Source organism: Phyllobates terribilis, unplaced genomic scaffold (assembly GCF_046119375.1).
Source record: "Phyllobates terribilis strain yellow unplaced genomic scaffold, ASM4611937v1 Scaffold_4__5_contigs__length_816908805, whole genome shotgun sequence".
In the NCBI taxonomy this organism is placed as follows: domain Eukaryota; kingdom Metazoa; phylum Chordata; class Amphibia; order Anura; family Dendrobatidae; genus Phyllobates; species Phyllobates terribilis.
Genome location: NW_027362764.1, coordinates 400542794 through 400560066, shown reverse-complemented (window position 1 = coordinate 400560066; position 17273 = coordinate 400542794). Strand labels below are relative to the sequence as shown.

At 44.5% G+C, this 17273-nt stretch overlaps 1 protein-coding gene across 2 annotated transcripts in view; it reads right to left on the bottom strand.

The window, feature by feature from the left end:
* The window catches only part of ANKS6 (ankyrin repeat and sterile alpha motif domain containing 6), a 120236-nt gene extending 103212 nt beyond the window's left edge, over nt 1–17024 (bottom strand). For both annotated transcript variants that reach the window (XM_073678506.1, XM_073678507.1), the window contains exons 1-5: nt 16531–17024; nt 11251–11753; nt 6036–6080; nt 5404–5608; nt 3430–3536 (exon numbers count right to left, since the gene is read on the bottom strand). In XM_073678506.1, coding sequence (XP_073534607.1) covers nt 3430–3536; nt 5404–5608; nt 6036–6080; nt 11251–11753; nt 16531–16820 — 1150 coding nt within the window. In that variant the 5' untranslated portion in view covers nt 16821–17024. The remainder of the gene's footprint in view (nt 1–3429; nt 3537–5403; nt 5609–6035; nt 6081–11250; nt 11754–16530) is intronic.
* Between the last annotated feature and the right edge of the window lie 249 nt (nt 17025–17273).

Genomic DNA, 17273 nt, shown 5'->3' with positions numbered 1-17273 from the left:
CATGTCATTCTACATTATTCTTAGTTGTTTTACTTCATGTAGAATTAACCTACAAGGAAAGAAAGGGTTTATTTTCATTCCGATATTTGTGTCCCATTGACTTGCATTGGTTTCCGGTATCGGAATCGGCGATATCCGATACTTTTTGGGTATCGGCCCGATCCAATCCTATACGATATTTCCTGATATCGGAAGGTATCGCTCAACACTAGTCTAAGGTTATGTGGTCGGATGAATCCAAGTTCAATCTGTTTAGTAGTGATGATGTAAGGTACCAAACACCTACAGTGAAACATGGTGGTGCCAAGGTCATGGTTTGGGGCTGCTTTTCTGCATGTGCCATTGGCCCTCTGCATAGAATTGATGAAAATATGAATGCTACCATGTACAAGGATATACTGGAGAATATAATGCTGCCACACGGTAAAACCAAAGTAGGCAGGGGATGGAAATTCCAGCAAGACAATGATCCTAAGCACTAGTGTTGAGCGAGTATGTTCTATTAACCCTTTCACCAAGTATGCTCGGGCCGAGCTCCGAGTATTTATAGCTGTTCGGTGATATGGTTGAATCGCTCCCGTGTGCATGATTTGCAACTGTTTGACAGCTTTATTACATGTGAGGAATGTCTATTTCTTACACATTCCTCACATGTAATAAAACTGTCAAACAATTGCAAATCATGCACACGGGAGCGATTCAACCATATCACCGAACAGCTATAAATACTCGGAGCTCGGCCGAGCATACTCGGACAGAACATACTCGCTCAACCCTACTAAGCACACATCCAATTTAGTCAAAAATGGGTTAGCAAAGAAAAAATGTTCTCCTGTTGCAATGGCCAAGTCAATCACCTGATTTACACCCTATAGAGCACCTTTGGGATGAGTTATGGTGACGACTTGGGGCCCGTATCCATAGCAATAAAGATGAACTGTTTGCAGATTTGCAAATGGAATGGAGCAAGATCCCTTAAGATATCTTGAAGACCCTAGTGGCTTCAATGCCCCGTCAGTGTGGTACAGTGATTAAAGCAAGAGGTTATGCTGCAAAATACTAAGTTATGGCATTGTAAACAATGAATTACTCTCTATGTTGTGATCAATAAATAGTATATGCAAAACTTTTGGCAGTCAGTTTTCTTTAATTAAATGACCATACCTATATTCAAAAGCAGTTTGGTTAAAATTAAGGTCTCACATGATGACAACTTCATGCACTTTCAATTCATCACCAGGGAAATGGCATCACAACAACCAGACAGAAGTAATCACACTTTTAAAAAAATGCAAAACTTTTGGTCACTGCTGTACTTCCTAGACTACTCTGCTTATTCAGAGTTCTCCTAGTTCCTGTCCCAACCCATTGCCTTAAAATAACTCAACACTTAATGAACACTATTGTTTGGAAAGGCAGCCTCCCTAAAGTCAACAGGGCTACATTGTACCGTAACCGTCTGAAAGGGGGCTGGGGAGCCCCCAATCTAATCAAATATTATTAAGCAGCTAAATTAGCAAAGTTAGCACTATATTATGCCTCCTCTAAACCACCTCTCTGGCTCTCCTTGAAAGCTCCAGAGTGTCACCCAATGATGGACATTTTATTATAGCTCTCCCCAGCCCAGAGAAATCAAATCTCTAACCCCATCATGTCGTACTCACTTAAAATCTGTGACTCTCTAAAATACTTCTCAAATCTAAATTTCTCTTTTTCTAAACTTTAGCCCCCTTATGGAGTAATTCACAATTTCCCCCAAGTACGGAGTCCCTCCTGACTTTTCGCTCATGGATCGCAGCTGGAATCGCTACATTCCACCATTTATTTAACGTTAATGGTATAATTCCATTCTCGATCCTCCAGGAGAAATATAACTTTCCTCCAAGGGAAATATTCATATCTTCAGCTCAAACATTATATTTCCACAGTATAAGGAACTCCACCCAACCCTAAGCATTCACACCTTTCCAACAAAAATGCAGTCAAAATCCACATGCCCCGTGTGCCATCTAGCCTTTATGTTCCCACATAAATTAAGCAACACATATACGCAGTTTAACCTACACCAGAAGTTGGGAATCTGACATTGGAAACATTTTAACCGACTCAGAATGGGCCCAGATTTGGTCCTCCTCCACCAGCGGAATACTAAACACATTGATGTTAGAAACAAATTACAAGGTATTAACGAGATGGTATCTGCCTTCAGCCAAGGTAGTAAAAGCAGTCCCCAACTATTCTTCTAATTGCTTCAGAGGCTGTAAATCCATTGGCGACATATACCACATATGGTGGTTATGCCCCTTAGTTAATAGGCTCTGGATCAGGGTTTACTGCCACGCCAGGTGTTAGTGCAACACAGAGGGAAAAGGGAAAGGGAGCCCAGACACTAGGGAAAGGGGGAAGTGGAGACCTCCTAGTCTGGTCTAGCGTCACCCTGTCTCAACTACTGTCCCTATATTGCCTCTTCAGCAATCGCCACACGCGTGCCTCGCCCTACTTTCCCTGGCGTATGGCTACGGCTAGGGATGGGAAGAGAGGAGCACTAGTCAACCTCCACTAATCATTATAGACAACAAGGGTAGACAAAACAGGGGGAAATTGCTTAGCTTTAGATGACTCCAAATATGCACACGGCCTCAAGCTCCAGAGAGGACGAAGTACTGCTACTGCAAAGCCTCACAAGTAGAAATGAATATATCTGGCGACTCCCTCTCAGACACACCAGGTATATATACACCTAGGCCAGAGAGCTAATTAGAAACAGGGAGGAGCCGATTGGTCCTAAAGACAGCCTCTCATCTAAGAAGCAGTCTGCAATGCCAAACGTAGAGATCTCCTGCAACCAACTGCAGGGCGACTGTCTGTCACCTCTGACACACCCGTGACATTTACTTCCTCGTTCTTTCAGTTACTGACCCTAACATTAAAAAAGACTCCTGGGAAGCCCTGCTCAATAAATGAATTCCTAACATTCCCAAACACTCTCAAGCCCTAATTCTGTTTATATTTTTAGCAACTAAACAAACTATAGCCCCATAGTGGAAAAGATCAGGATTAGACCTAGCTGAAGTCAAAAGAAGTCTTTCCTGGTATATGATGAAACTATCAGCCATACTTACAAAATTCACAGATTCGAGAAAGTTTGGCTGCCCTGGGGGAATATACCAACCAACCCCCTTGTGCCACTCCGCCTCGTAGTTTAAAGGCAGTTACTGCCCCCGATTCTCCACTAAATACTTTCAGCTAGGAGGCTTGATAGGTCTCCTCTCTGTGGCCCCCTTCCCTTCTTCTACACCTCCCCCACCTCTCCATGTGTTCGTCCCCCCTACATTTATAGGTTTACATTACTGTTTTTTCGTCTTGCATCTGTTATGTACCTAATATGTTCAATAAAAATGTATTATTTAAAAAGGATAATCTCCAAACCTGGGTCATTTAGCAGCATCACCAAGTCAAACGCTGTGTAGCCATTTTTTGCACGCAGGTTCACATCGGCTCCTTGATTTAACAGGTATATCACAATTTCCTTGTTTCTAGGGTGATAAAAAATGTAAAGGACTACAATTATTGTATTGCTATTAACTTAAATTTATTAAAGGTTTTCCCAAAATGTAATTTCTGGACAAGTAATTGTAGACAAGCAGCTTCTTGTTAGTCCTCTTCTAGGGAAATGTCAATTAGGTCTCCATGGAACCAATCGAAAAATAAAACGCAGAAGGGAACAGTACTCAACACCAGTTTCTATGTTTCGCCCATACACATCACAAAATTTCAGTTTAGACAAAACCTGAACAACAAAAATTAATAGAGATAGGAAAGCAATTTTTGGATATTTTTCTGCACTTTGTTTTTAGATCAAGTGCTTTGAGACACATCAGTTACAATGATTGGAGATATGGGAGTTGTGTTTTGGTGCTTAAATGGGTTTTCCCACAAAGTACATTGAAATCGATAGATCTTGGAATAAGATTAAACCACATCTCCTGGCCAAGGGAAGACGCAGAAGAATATACAGACAGGACAGCACAAGATCACAAGTTACCGGTTTGTGTAAGGAAAAACATTTCCCCGCCTGTTTAAAAACTTGTTTTACCTCACAGAAAGAATCAGCTGTGATCCCCTGCTGTCCTGTCTGTATACTCTTTTGCTTCCCTCCCTGCCCAGGAGATGTGGTATGATCAGACCGTGTTCCTGTACGGTCAGATGCAGCCATTACACAGCACACAGCAGGTTTAGTCCGTAAGGCTATGTGCAGATAGAGGGGTTTTTTTGGCGTTGGCCTGCACCAAAAAAGGAGTTTTAGATGTTTTTTTTCCCCCACTTCATGAAAAAAGCCACAAGGAAAAAAAATGTATGTCATGGTTTTGAAGCAAATCTTCATATAATCTCAAATCAAAAAGTCTGGCAAAAAACCCTCCAGAAAATAAAAAAATCAACTCTTCCAAAACGATTCAAGAAGCAGAAAAATTCCTTCAAAAACAGAGTGTTCCCTGAAGCAATTGACGCTTAAAAAAGAAAAGCCTTTAGTTTTCCAGCTTGGACAGGATTTTGACGTCTGCAGCCAATCGCTGGCAATTGGCTGCAGTGGTCACATGTCCGGAGGGCAAGTACACAACGTACAGAGACCAGCTCTGTGCATGGTCGTACAAACATGTGACTTCACTACAGTCAGTGACCAGTAGAAGCAGCATCCAGACCGGGGGGAACCGGGCAGGGTTAGAAGAGGTAGAATTATTTTTATAGAGCCTGCTCCATAGTTATTTTAAAAATAGCAGTGGTAAAAACAAATCCCCTTTAATTAACCTCCTGTAAATCTATTTTGCTTACAATATAGTCTAGAAAACATTGACACTGGTTTTTCAGTTAATTATGCACATTAACAATCGGTAAAGAAAATGCACACCTGAAGCTACCGATTCTTAAATCTTCTGCATGCTGGAGGCCATCAGTGGTCTTACCCATGGTGGGTGGCCTGGCCATCAGTGGGCTTACCCATGGTGGGTGGCCTGGCCATCAGTGGGCTTACCCATGGTGGGTGGCCTGGCCATCAGTGGGCTTACCCATGGTGGGTGGCCTGGCCATCAGTGGGCTTACCCATGGTGGGTGGCCTGGCCATCAGTGGGCTTACCCATGGTGGGTGGCCTGGCCATCAGTGGGCTTACCCATGGTGGGTGGCCTGGCCATCAGTGGGCTTACCCATGGTGGGTGGCCTGGCCATCAGTGGGCTTACCCATGGTGGGTGGCCTGGCCATCAGTGGGCTTACCCATGGTAGGTGGCCTGGCCATTAGTGGGCTTACCCATGGTGGGTGGCCTGGCCATCAGTGGGCTTACCCATGGTGGGTGGCCTGGCCATCAGTGGGCTTACCCATGGTAGGTGGCCTGGCCATTAGTGGGCTTACCCATGGTAGGTGGCCTGCATCAGAGCGGTCCAGGCATGGACACTGTCCTGCTTGTTTATATCTGCATTCTTATCAACCAGGAGTTGCACCACCTCCAGTTTGCCGGTAACTGCTGCCATCATTAGCGGAGATGCCCCGTCAGCATTTACAGCATTGACGTGACTGAGATCCTCATCCACAATCTCTTTAACCAATGAGAGATTTCCTAGAAGATACAATTAGAAGAGTGAATGCCTTTTATTACCAAATTATGGCATAACAAGACAAAGGGGAGAAGTGATGCGCTGGTGCACTCCATTTAAATACTGCTGTCAGAGCCTGACAGTGGCATCTAAATAGTTAACAGCAGCGATCAGAGCTTACCTTTGGCCGCTTCTGTTAGAGACAACAACTATGTAACACAGTCAGCATCTGTGTGTGGGACATCTCAGATCCTGAGGGGTCTCTGCACACATGCAGATCTCAGAATGGGTGTATATTTACATCTTATTGTGCAAAGGGGTCAAAAACACGCTTTTTGCTTTGAAAATAGGACAGAATCAGACTAGTCAGTGTTAACACCAAACATTTCACAGATGGCACCAACTGGAAAACACAAAATGCACTACAATCTGTATAAACAAATAACTTACCCATTTTTACAGCATGAAAAATGTCTGGACGTCTCTTTTCTTCATCTGAATTAAAAAGAAACAAATCAGATTATAGAGAGGAAGTTGATTTTTATCAAGTTCCATCACCATTCTACTGCTTTTTTTTAATTTACTGTAGTGTAATCCATCAGGTAGATATAAAAAAAGATGCCAGGCAGAAGTCAGCAGGGAATCTGTCAGCAGGTTTTTGCTACCTCATCTGAGAGCAGCATGATGTAGGCAGAGAAGCTGAATCCAACGATGTATCACTTAGATTACTGGTTGCAGCCGTTCTGACACAATCAGAGCTTTTATATTTAGCAATACAGCAGAGCTGAGAAAGCTAACCACGCCCACACCAGGCTGTCAGTGTATACAGTCTATAGAAAGTGAGCTGCTTATCACAGAAAGGGGCGGAGTCGGTCTTGCAAGCACGCACCAGCTAATCACAGCAATGATAATCACCAGGTATTAAAGCTTTAGTCTAAGTAAGCAACAGCACACAGCCAGACATGGGACACATTGTTGAGTTCAATTTGTCAACCCCTACCTCGTGGTGTCCTCAAGTTACAGAGCAAAAACCTGCTGACAGATTCCCTTTAAAAAATCCATCATATTATTTATACAGCCTGTAAAGTACAGCATTATGGTTATTGCTACAGGCAACAGCTCCATGTTTCCCTGTAAACAATTTTAATATGTGAAAAAATTCCAATTGTTGTAAAATCAAATGGCGTCCACCGCGCTGGTCCACTGAGGCTGGAAAACTTGAAAAGAAGGAGGAAGTATTTGAAGAAAAATATTAATTTATTGAAATTGATCATTAAAACAATGTATATGTGCACATAATAAAAAATATATTAATATTCTTGCCCAAAATATATATTTATTTTTTTTTGTACCTTTTTCTTTTTGGAATACAGACCATCACAAGCCGGTCTGCAGGCGCAGTGGTCTAACTCTGGGCAAGCGCCTTCAAGGAGCACGCCGCATCCATCTCCGTCTGCCTTTTGGGACATTCTAAAACAAGGTCATCCCTGGAATATTACAAATCTCGGTGCTCAGGCCACTTACTGAGCTTATTTCAGCCTAATCAGGATGCCCGTTGCCACCACTAAAGGGACAAAAAAGGCTTAAGAAAGGCATATTGCCACTCAGGAAGACAAATAGGGTGCAAGTGTCCATGTAAGCATTTCACCTAGTGCAATTCCAGGACAAGTATCTTATCCCTATGAAATCTTGTGTCCTCCTGCTTCCTAACAGGCGTTCACTCAATATTTTCTTTTAGTATATTTCAGGTATATCACTTTTGAGACAATGCCTCATATGCATCTACACCGCACTTAAGAACACCCAGTTCCTAGAGCAGGACTCCGGACTACTTACCCAGGTTATCTTATCTTCTTATTTCCTATTTAATAGCCCTATTTCATTTTCACTTTTATGCTCTCTTCTGAACAGGTGTTCTCCTCAACAGGTGGTCACTCATAATATTAATCCATACTAGACTTATGAACACCCGGCTCCTACAAATAGGACTCCGGATTACTTACTATGGTTTATCTCACACCACTTCTAACTAAGGTCCTCTCAAGCATACAGACTTCTTCTTACCCTGATATATACTTTTGTCTTCTAGCTAATCCTATAGAAGTATGATATAACAAGAATCATTTCCCTATTGGAACTCAACTGTCTAACCACTCCTCACAGTCACCTCCAAATACAAAATAGAAGGTATTGAGATGTCCATAATTAGCACCTTTTCACATCTCTCACCAAGCATCAACTTATCCAAATTTAATCTATTTGCAGGTCTCATCAGTAACTCCCGGCAGGGCACTACCAACCTTGGACCTCATAGTATCCTGACATTTCCACCCTTCCCCCTGGAATCTATTTGAAGAATCAACTAAGAATATTAATATATTTTTATTACGTGCACATATACATTGTTTTAATGATCAATTTCAATAAATAATATTTTATCAAATACTTCCTCCTTCTTTTCAAGTTTTCTGGCCTCAGTGGACAAGCGCGGTGGACACCATTTGATATTACTTTTCCCACATAAGGTTTTGGTGCCCCGTACCACCTGCTATAGGTGCACTGTGCGGGTTTACCAGCGCCCCTAGATATTCTATTCTAATTGTAGTAAAATGCATGAATTTAGATGATAAAAATGGAAATTTGCTTCCAATGTATCAGTGATGCATATTGATCATAGACCTGCTGCAACTCAGTGGGCATGTTACATACTTCTTATGACTACGTCATGGCGCCCGTACATGTATCACAGTGTTCTGTGACCATAATGCCGCAGGATTTAGGATTTTAAACACACTTTATTACTTTATTTTTTTTAATATACATCTTATATTCTGGACTGTTTTCATCATTCATGTCACTTTTTCAAAGTCAGTATCTGTGCAGGGCACATAGCACCCTTTCCATTCTCATACTGATTTTGGTAGTTTTTTATTTTTACCTAATCAAAAGGAGTGAAGATTACAAAGAGAACAACTAAAATCCTGATTCTTCACTTTTTTTAAATCCATTTTTTTTTGTTATTGCGTGAAATTGATAAGTGCTAATAACAATAATCAAGCTTAAAATGGTTATCTAGTACTGACATAAATGATGTATCCATGGGATAGGTCACCAATATGAAATCAGTCAGGGTCTGACTCTCGACACCCCCAGGGATCAGCTGTTAACAGCTCTGGCAGCACCTGGATGTAAAGACTACGAGCCAGAACACCACCGCTCTGCACAGTCTATGGCCATATCCAAGTACCGCACACCAGGTCCTAGTCAGATGAGTGAGAACTGAATTACAATCCCAGGAAACAGGTTCATCATCTGACCAGTCCCAGATCGGAGTAGTGTGCCTCATAGGTGCGGTACAAGATTAAGCATCGGGACGGTTTTCAAGTAGTAACAGTGGTAAGTACGTATGGTCTAGAATCCACAGAGGAAAAAGCTTTAAAACTTCATTGTTATTGTAAAAGGCTCCTTAAAAACAGTATGTATAATCCAGAAACACACGGTCTTCACGTAGCCACCCTACAACAGGTTCATATAGATTTTTATTCTGGGAATGACAGCAGTACAGCTCCATGCACTGCTTACACCCCGCTGGGGTCAGACCTGGTACCAGCAGATCAGTGGGGGTCACAGATTTCAGATAGTTTCATCAATCCATCAGAGACGTCATCAATATGTCAGTCCTGGACAACCCCTTTAATCACTGTATAAATGAGAAGTTCTATAACTTTCTAAACATACAACAAATTAATACCTTTAAATAAAACAAAGTAAAAGAGGACAGTGTAATATACAGAAGTCGTTCTATTCATCGCTAGTCCTGCTCTCATCTGATGATTGTATCCACGTCTCAGATGACTGACTACATACAGCTCTGCTAAGACAGCAAAAGATATATGTGGGGATGACTGACGCATGCGGCTACATAGGCATAGCACGCCATACAGCTTCCCCTTCTCTATAGCAACACCCCCACACAATGAGGCTCAGATCTGTGCCAATTATTAGCATCGGAGTTTCAACAGACAGAGGAGGGGAGGCTGGGATAAATGAGGGGCATCAGTGTGCACAAGGATGGAAAAAAGGAGGGTACAAAAGGGAGAGACAGGGGGAAAAGGGCCTGATGCCTCTGATCATTGCAAAGCAGTTTGTTTTAAAGTATACTATAAAATATGCAGATAAGCTTCCCATGTAGAGCGAGGAGCTTTCCCAGCTCACACACTCAGTTGGCATCAACTTGGCACAATATTATAAAGTAGAAAGCTGGACAACTTTTTACTTATGGAGTGAATACCAGAATATGCCTTTAACAAAACTGCCAAATATATTTAAATCTGTTGCATCCATCATATAGTAGCTTTAGTTGGTGGAGGTTCAGGTCCTCCTCCATCGGTAAGGAAGGGGAGACAGCACTCAGCTTATCTACAAGCACAGGGTTGTACAAGCTTCATAGAAAGTCTATGGGTCTGTGCACCGCTCCGCCAATATTAGGCCATGTGCCCACGTAGCGTTTTTATGACCGCGAAAACGCTTGTAAAACCGTCTGCCATGCAAAGCAATGTGAATTCGGATGTGCTGTGCACATGATGCGCTAATTAGCGCGCCGAATTCGCATTGCAAAACACAGCATGACCATTTCTACTGCGATTACGCTGCAAATTCGCAGCCATTGAGGAATATTGAAACGCAGCAAACCCGCTTGTATATGTGGATTTGCTGTGTTTCAATTAAATTCAATGGCCGCAAATTTGCAGCGTAATCGCGGTGCGTGTGGTACCAGAGATGAAGAGGAGACTACAACTCCTCTTCATCCCGGCTACCACGCGGTGAAAAAAAGAAATAACAAAGTTAAAAATAAAAAAAAACTGTACACTCACCTCTCCGGTCTGCTCCCAGCGGTGTCCTCTCTCCTCAGGGTCCCGCGGTGTACTGGCAGGACCTGCGGTGACGTCATTTAGTCAGCTGATGGTCACGCGACCATCACCTGATCGCTGACGTCACCTGTCGCATGACCATCAGCTGACTAGATGACGTCACCGCAGGTCCTGCCAGTACACCGCGGGACGCCGAGGAGAGAAGATCGCCGCCGGGAGGAGACGGGAGAGGTTAGTACACGTTTTTTTTATTTTAATTTTTTTTTTTTTTTTACTATAGATGCAGCATTTAAAGCATCTAGGTTAGTCACACAATATAAATCCATGCCGGTTGCATAGATTTATATTGTGTGACCAACTTGTCAAGCACTTTTCCAAGTGATGCTCAAAATCGCTTGGAAAAGTGCTTGAAAAAACGCATGCGAAAACGCATGTAAAAAAGCTGAAAAACGCTTCCCTCTGGCAGAAAAAAAGCATGTAAATCTGCATGCGTTTTTTTCCGCCAGAGAGAGGCAAAAACGCTCTGCATCAAATCTGCTACGTGGGCACATAGCCTTAGAGGTTCACTGAGCGCTTCTGCTCTCCCCTCTGGGTGTCGTAAAGGTCAGCTCAAGGGTAGATTGGCACTGTCTACAGAGTGAAATGTTGCTGGGTAGCAGTCAATCAACCTAATGTGAACACTCAAAACAAGATGTAATAATGCTTTGTGAACTGTATAAAAATGCAATAAATATTGTGCTTGAAAACGTAACAGGAATAAGTGAACATGTAAAAAAAGAACAATTGCCCCGTACCGGTCTTAGGTCTAATTGTGGTAATAGAATCCAGATAATCTTTCATGTCCTTGTGCTTGACGTTCAAGGCAATCTCAAAAGGTGTTTTATCCAAACCGTTCACCTGATCGGGATCAGCACCCCTATCTACCAGCTGCTGGGCCACACTCACACGTCCATGAAGGGCAGCCAACATCAATGGACTCCATCCTGTCTTTACACGATAATTTACGTCAGCTCCCCAGTCCAATAATAAACGGACCACTGCCTCATGAGCATGCTGGGCAGATGTCATTAGGGCAGTAATCTCGGGCATATCCTCTCTGTGGCCTTTACTACTCACTATGTTGACATCAAAATGGTCATAATTGTCCACAAAAGCTCCACTCTCAAGAAGCAGCTTGACCATGCTTGTGTGGCCGCCTCTTGAAGCCACCGTCAGGACACTTGCTCCCAGGCGATTCTGTGCATTGACATCGGCACCGTTCTCCAGTAGTATAAGAGCAACGTTTAAATGTCCAGACCTGAAGCAGAAAAGAAGAATTTGGGAAAGTTATGAAAGGTCCTATAAAGACTTTTACCGGAGATTAATCTGTGCTACAGTAAATTTATCACTTAAACATGAGCCATGTATGAGGGAGTTGGTGTCATGGAAATTAAGGAGTCGGAGGTTTGGCTTACCGACTCCACAGCCCTGTTTACTACTTGATCACTCTCCTTGTCCAGATTGCACCTTTATTTGCATGGCTGTCCAGACGTTGCGTGACATGTTCTTTGAAATCCCATACTCCAATCTCTATGACAACGCATTTTTCCGGCCTTGCCTCTCTCTGCCCGCACCTTGACGCGTCTGGTGTGGGCTGTGACATCAGATGCCAGATCATGGGGCTTCCATCCACGGCGCGGGCGATGCGAGCGCCATGAATCACTGCTTCTTATTGGGGAGTTGTACTATAAATAATCTGCATCTCAGCCCTAATATCACTCCTCTGAAGCTCGCGCCCCGCGGTGTACTCGCAGGACCTGCGGTGATGTCACCGATCAGCTGATGGTAGTGTGACCATCAGCTGATCAGTGCCGGCAGCAATCAGCTAATGGCCACATGACCATCAGCTGATTGCTGATGCTGGTAATCAGTTGATCGGTCTCATGACCAATCAGCTGATGCTCACCGAGGGGACATTCACAAGAATGCTCCCACGGTCTCTAGCTCACCGGGGCTCATCAGCTGATAAACCCCAGTGACCCCCTGCAGCACTGTATACTGATAGGGGTGATTTTATACCCCTGTCAGTATACAGTGCTGTATTCTACAGAAGTGACATCAGTGATGTCACTGCTGTAGAAGTAACACAGATCGTCGTGGGACACTTGGCACTACGTGGACTGCATCGTTGACGGCGGACAGATGAGGAATATTGTTGTTTGTTTTTTTACATTTTTTTCAGGAGATCGAGGGCTTTGCAGAGTCGTGTAATAAAAAAAATTGTAGAACCGTGTGTGTTTTATTTCATTAAAATACTTTATTCTGGCCGTGTCTTTTATTGAAAAAGCGCCAACAACTTTACTATGTGGTTAGTAATAGGGGTATCTTATAGACGCCCTCCATTGCTAACCTGGGCTTCATGTCAGCCGCCAACAGAAGGCTGACATGAACCCCATTACCTCACTCGCCACCACTACAGTGAAGTGGATGCGCCATTTCTGGGACTGCTGAGGGGTGATATTAATAGCCGCGGAGGGGGCTAGTATTCATGGCCCCTTCCATGGCTATTAATTTCAGCCCGCAGCTGTCTAGTTTAGCCTTTGCTGGTTAGATTTTAGAGGGGGACCCCACGTCAATTTTTTTCTGGGGTCCCCCTGTAATCTAGCCAGTAAAGGATAAGCAAACAGCTGTGCGCTGATATTAATAGCAATGCAACATTGTTGGCTAATGGCCCCTTTCCCGCTACTAATATCAGCCCCCAGCGGTCGGCTTTCCCTCTGCTGGTTATAAAAATGATGCGGGAGCTCACGTCGTTTTTTTTTTTTATTTTATTTTAGGCTCTGTGCCCATAATTCAGACGCAGCACTGCTTTGGATGCAAATTTTTGCAGAATCCAAAACGTTGCATTCTATTGAATGCAGATAAATCCACATGTGTTCGCTGAACCATGCGGATTTACCGCATTCAATACTTTCTAGTGGTCAAATTTCTGTTGCGGAGACTAGCGACTCCGCAAGAGAATTTGACATGCTGCGGTCCTGAAAGACATGCTGCATGTCAGTGTCCACAGGTGATTCTCAGCCTGATGCACACATAGCGAACGTGGGATTTCTAGAGATTCCATAGACTATGCTGTAACATCTGGACGCTGCGAGTTTGACGCTGTATATACACGCAGCGTCAAACCTGCAGCGGCTCCTGATCGTGACCACGTACCCAAACTCACCCACAGCGTATCAATTTCTGTAGCAGACACGTTAGTCTCCGCTGCAGATTTTGATCGATTGAAGTGTCTTTATATGTGGTGGATTCACATGTACCGACAACAAAAGTGCGGCATTAGAACACAGCGTTTTGGATGCAACATAAATACGTTATGTCCAAAGCGCTGATCGGGGGGAGGGGGTGTAGCAGCTAATGAACCAGCTGTAAAATGTTATTTAATGGCCAGGGAAATGTTTGCCTAGTGACACCTTCCCAGGCTAAAAAAAACAGCTCACAGCAGTCGCATAAATTCCATGAATAGAAATGCTAATGAAGATTGGGTGAATGGGACTAGCTGACACCCAGTTCTTTTGTTTGGTGATGACAAGGTGTCCATCAGACATTTTCATAACCAAACAAAGTAGAGAAACACACAGACAAGGTGTAAACACTTTTAGCTGAGATGAATCTGTGCTACAGTAATATTACTTAAACATGAGCCATGTATGAGGGAGTCGGAATCGTCGAGTCGGAGGTTTGGCTTACCGACTCCAAAGCCTTGTAAGGATCCCAGGCTAATTTTCAATTCTGGGACTCGACTTCTATAGGAGAGTTTGCAAGACATGCTCTGACCTGTGAAGAGGTCATCAGGCTGGGAGAAGGAGGAGGTGAGCTGTGATCATATAGTATAGGTAGAAAACTACCAAAAATTCTTACAATAAGTTTAACAAAAAAAGAAAAAAAAAGCTTAACTCAAACGCAGGCCCATTTTGTGATTACATTCTCTTCAATAGTGCAAACAGCAGTGAGGTGTCCTGATGCGCGAGACCCTTAAAAGGATTGCTCACATGTCCAAAACATATTCTGTGACAAGCAGGTAAGGTTTTAAAGCGATACAATAAGAATTACTTGCCAGTGAAAGCCCCCACAACTCCAGCACTACCTCCATGCCAGTCTTTGCCTACAGGATTACAGCAGTGACTGCTAGTCTACAGAGAGTGATTGCTGCAGCCAATCACTGGCCTCTGCGACATTCCAAGGTCGAGAGTAAAACAGGCAGTCAACACTGCAGCCCTGTGAACAGAGAACGGCGAGGATCAGCGTATTGGTGGCGCTTTAACAGGTAAGTAATACTTGTATTGTTAGTTTGAAACATTATCTCCTCATCATCCAGTTTTTCTAAAGTGTGTCTGCCCCTTTAAGGCCCATGTAAGGCAATGTTCACTGTCAAAGCTTCAACAGCTGCTGTAGAACGATTTAATTTTTTACACCCAATCCTGGTGAAATATGTTACAAGTAAACATTATGTACATGTGACACGGCTACATATTCAGATGGGCCGGTCAGTACTGAGCTGCTCTAATAAGACCTGGAGCGGCCCTCATTCTAAGGAATACAAGTATAGGGCCCCAATTATACAGGGAGGGAACGCGGAAAACAACCAATGTAGTGAGTGCACCATATCCACATTGACACCTGCCAGCCATGGTGCCCCCGGGAGAGCAGCAGGACAATTACCGTACATGTGTACACTAAATAGCATAGGCCCAAGGGCAGCTCACCTGGGTGGTCTATGTAGCTGACCTGGACAATGGGGTAACCCATGGCAACCAGGCAGGATTTTGTAAACAAGAAAAGTAACAATGTGTTGTATTGTCAATAACAGCTGACAAGAGATGCAAAAATACCCCCATCACCAACACCAACACCCCGTTATATATGTACGGTTATTACTGTGTGTGTACAGCCCATAAACGTACACACTGTATCCAATACACAAGCATGAACTTATGGATGGATGGATGAGCCCAGTTGTGATACACACATGGCATGTTACATACTTCTATTTCCATAAGCAGTATAGGTGCTTGTATCGGTCGGGCGTTTCTCAACCTACATGCTCATTCTATTGCAGATTTGTCACAGATTTCACTTTAAAGGGGTTGTCCACGTTTGGGATGAGAATCTGTTGTCACTTTGTGCCTGCAGGTGCCTGAATCCTCACAGTGCGCACATCGCACACTGTCAGCAATCTCTGGTGCCGGCCATTTGCATACTTCCACCCACCGTTTAACCAGACGTGCGATGCCTCGTTCAAAACAGGTCAAGTCAGCAAGGATGAGCACATATAGTCGGCATGTGACCGCATCTATACAAATCGCGGTCATGTGACTGCACATTCTCGCCGCTGGCATGTAGAATCCTAACAGCGTGCGGCTGAGTGCGCACTGTGGGGGTTCAGAAGTCTGCAGACTTTCATTCCAAACCTGGACAATCCCTTTAATGAGGACCTGTCACTAGCCAGTTATTGCTCTTATATTATTCCCGCTACTCCCAAGTATTTACATTTTTTCTTTTTTTCAAATCCACCATACAGTTCCAAAGATATGGGCCTTTTCACTCAGTGCTCATGTTTATGGTCTTGACTAAGTGGGCGTGATCACAGATCCATTTCCTTCATGAGTTCCAGAACAGAAAGAAGTCTGCAAGGGAACCTGGCTGGAGCACTCTCCGGCTGGCACTGATTGTGGGGACTGGGCAGGATTTGGGGTGGAAGTTTAATTATTGATATGTGGGCTGTGGTTCAGGGCCCTCCCTACGTGTACATGGCTGGAAGTGATTGTCCTGACACCTATGGGGTAAACTGACTCCCATATAGGGCCATGCTGGGTACTGTAGTGCCCCCTCCCTATATGTACAGGGTACACTGACTCCCATATAGGGCCATGCTGGGCAGTGTAGTGCCCCTTTCCAATATGTACAGGGTACACTGACTCCCATATAGGGCCATGCTGGGCAGTGTAGTGCCCCCCTATATGTACAGAGTACACTGACTCCCATATAGGACCATGCTGTAGTGCCCCCCGGTGGCAGAGTGGTGACGTCTGTACCTGGCAGCCTGCATCAGCGGGGTCCAGCCATAATGGTTCCTGCTGTCCACGGAAGCCCCTTTCCTCAGCACAAACCTGACGATGGGCTCATGTCCGCCGCCGGCCGCCAGCTGCAGCCCGGTGTTCCCGTCCTCGTCAGTGGAGTCCACGGGCACCAGAGCCGGGCTGTTCCCGGGAGGCTCCCCGGGGCTGGACGGGTCGGGCTCCAGCAGCCTGCGGGCACTCTCCAGATCCCCATCCTCACAGGCTCGGAAGAGCAGCTGGCACTGAGCCGGGATCGTGCACTCCATGAGAGGGGCCGGCGCCTGCCACGCACAGAGCCCAGTACCGGAGGAAGTAGCGGATCAGCGGGCTCTGTGCTGCTCTCTACGCCGCCACCTCCGCTGTGCACACAGATAACGGCGACATTCCGCCGCAGAGCTACTACCGGGACGTTCCCAACTATTTCCAGCTCTTCCCGGTTTATCTGCCTGCTGCGCATGCGCCGATGGATGTGTTCCCTGCACTGACCCGTGTTGGAGATTATCGGCTCCTCCAGGTAGTAGCAGTCTGTGGTGGGCGAAGAGCCCCCTGATGCCCAGTGTTGTACAGAAGATAAATTGTTTCCTATAATAATGAGGGCACACCAGCTATTACATACCCAACAGCGCAGAAGGGTAGCTAGGGGTTCAGCTCGGGGGGGCAAAGCATCTGAGTGGACCCCTAATTACAGCTATGGCAGCACACCCTAATAATTAGTATAG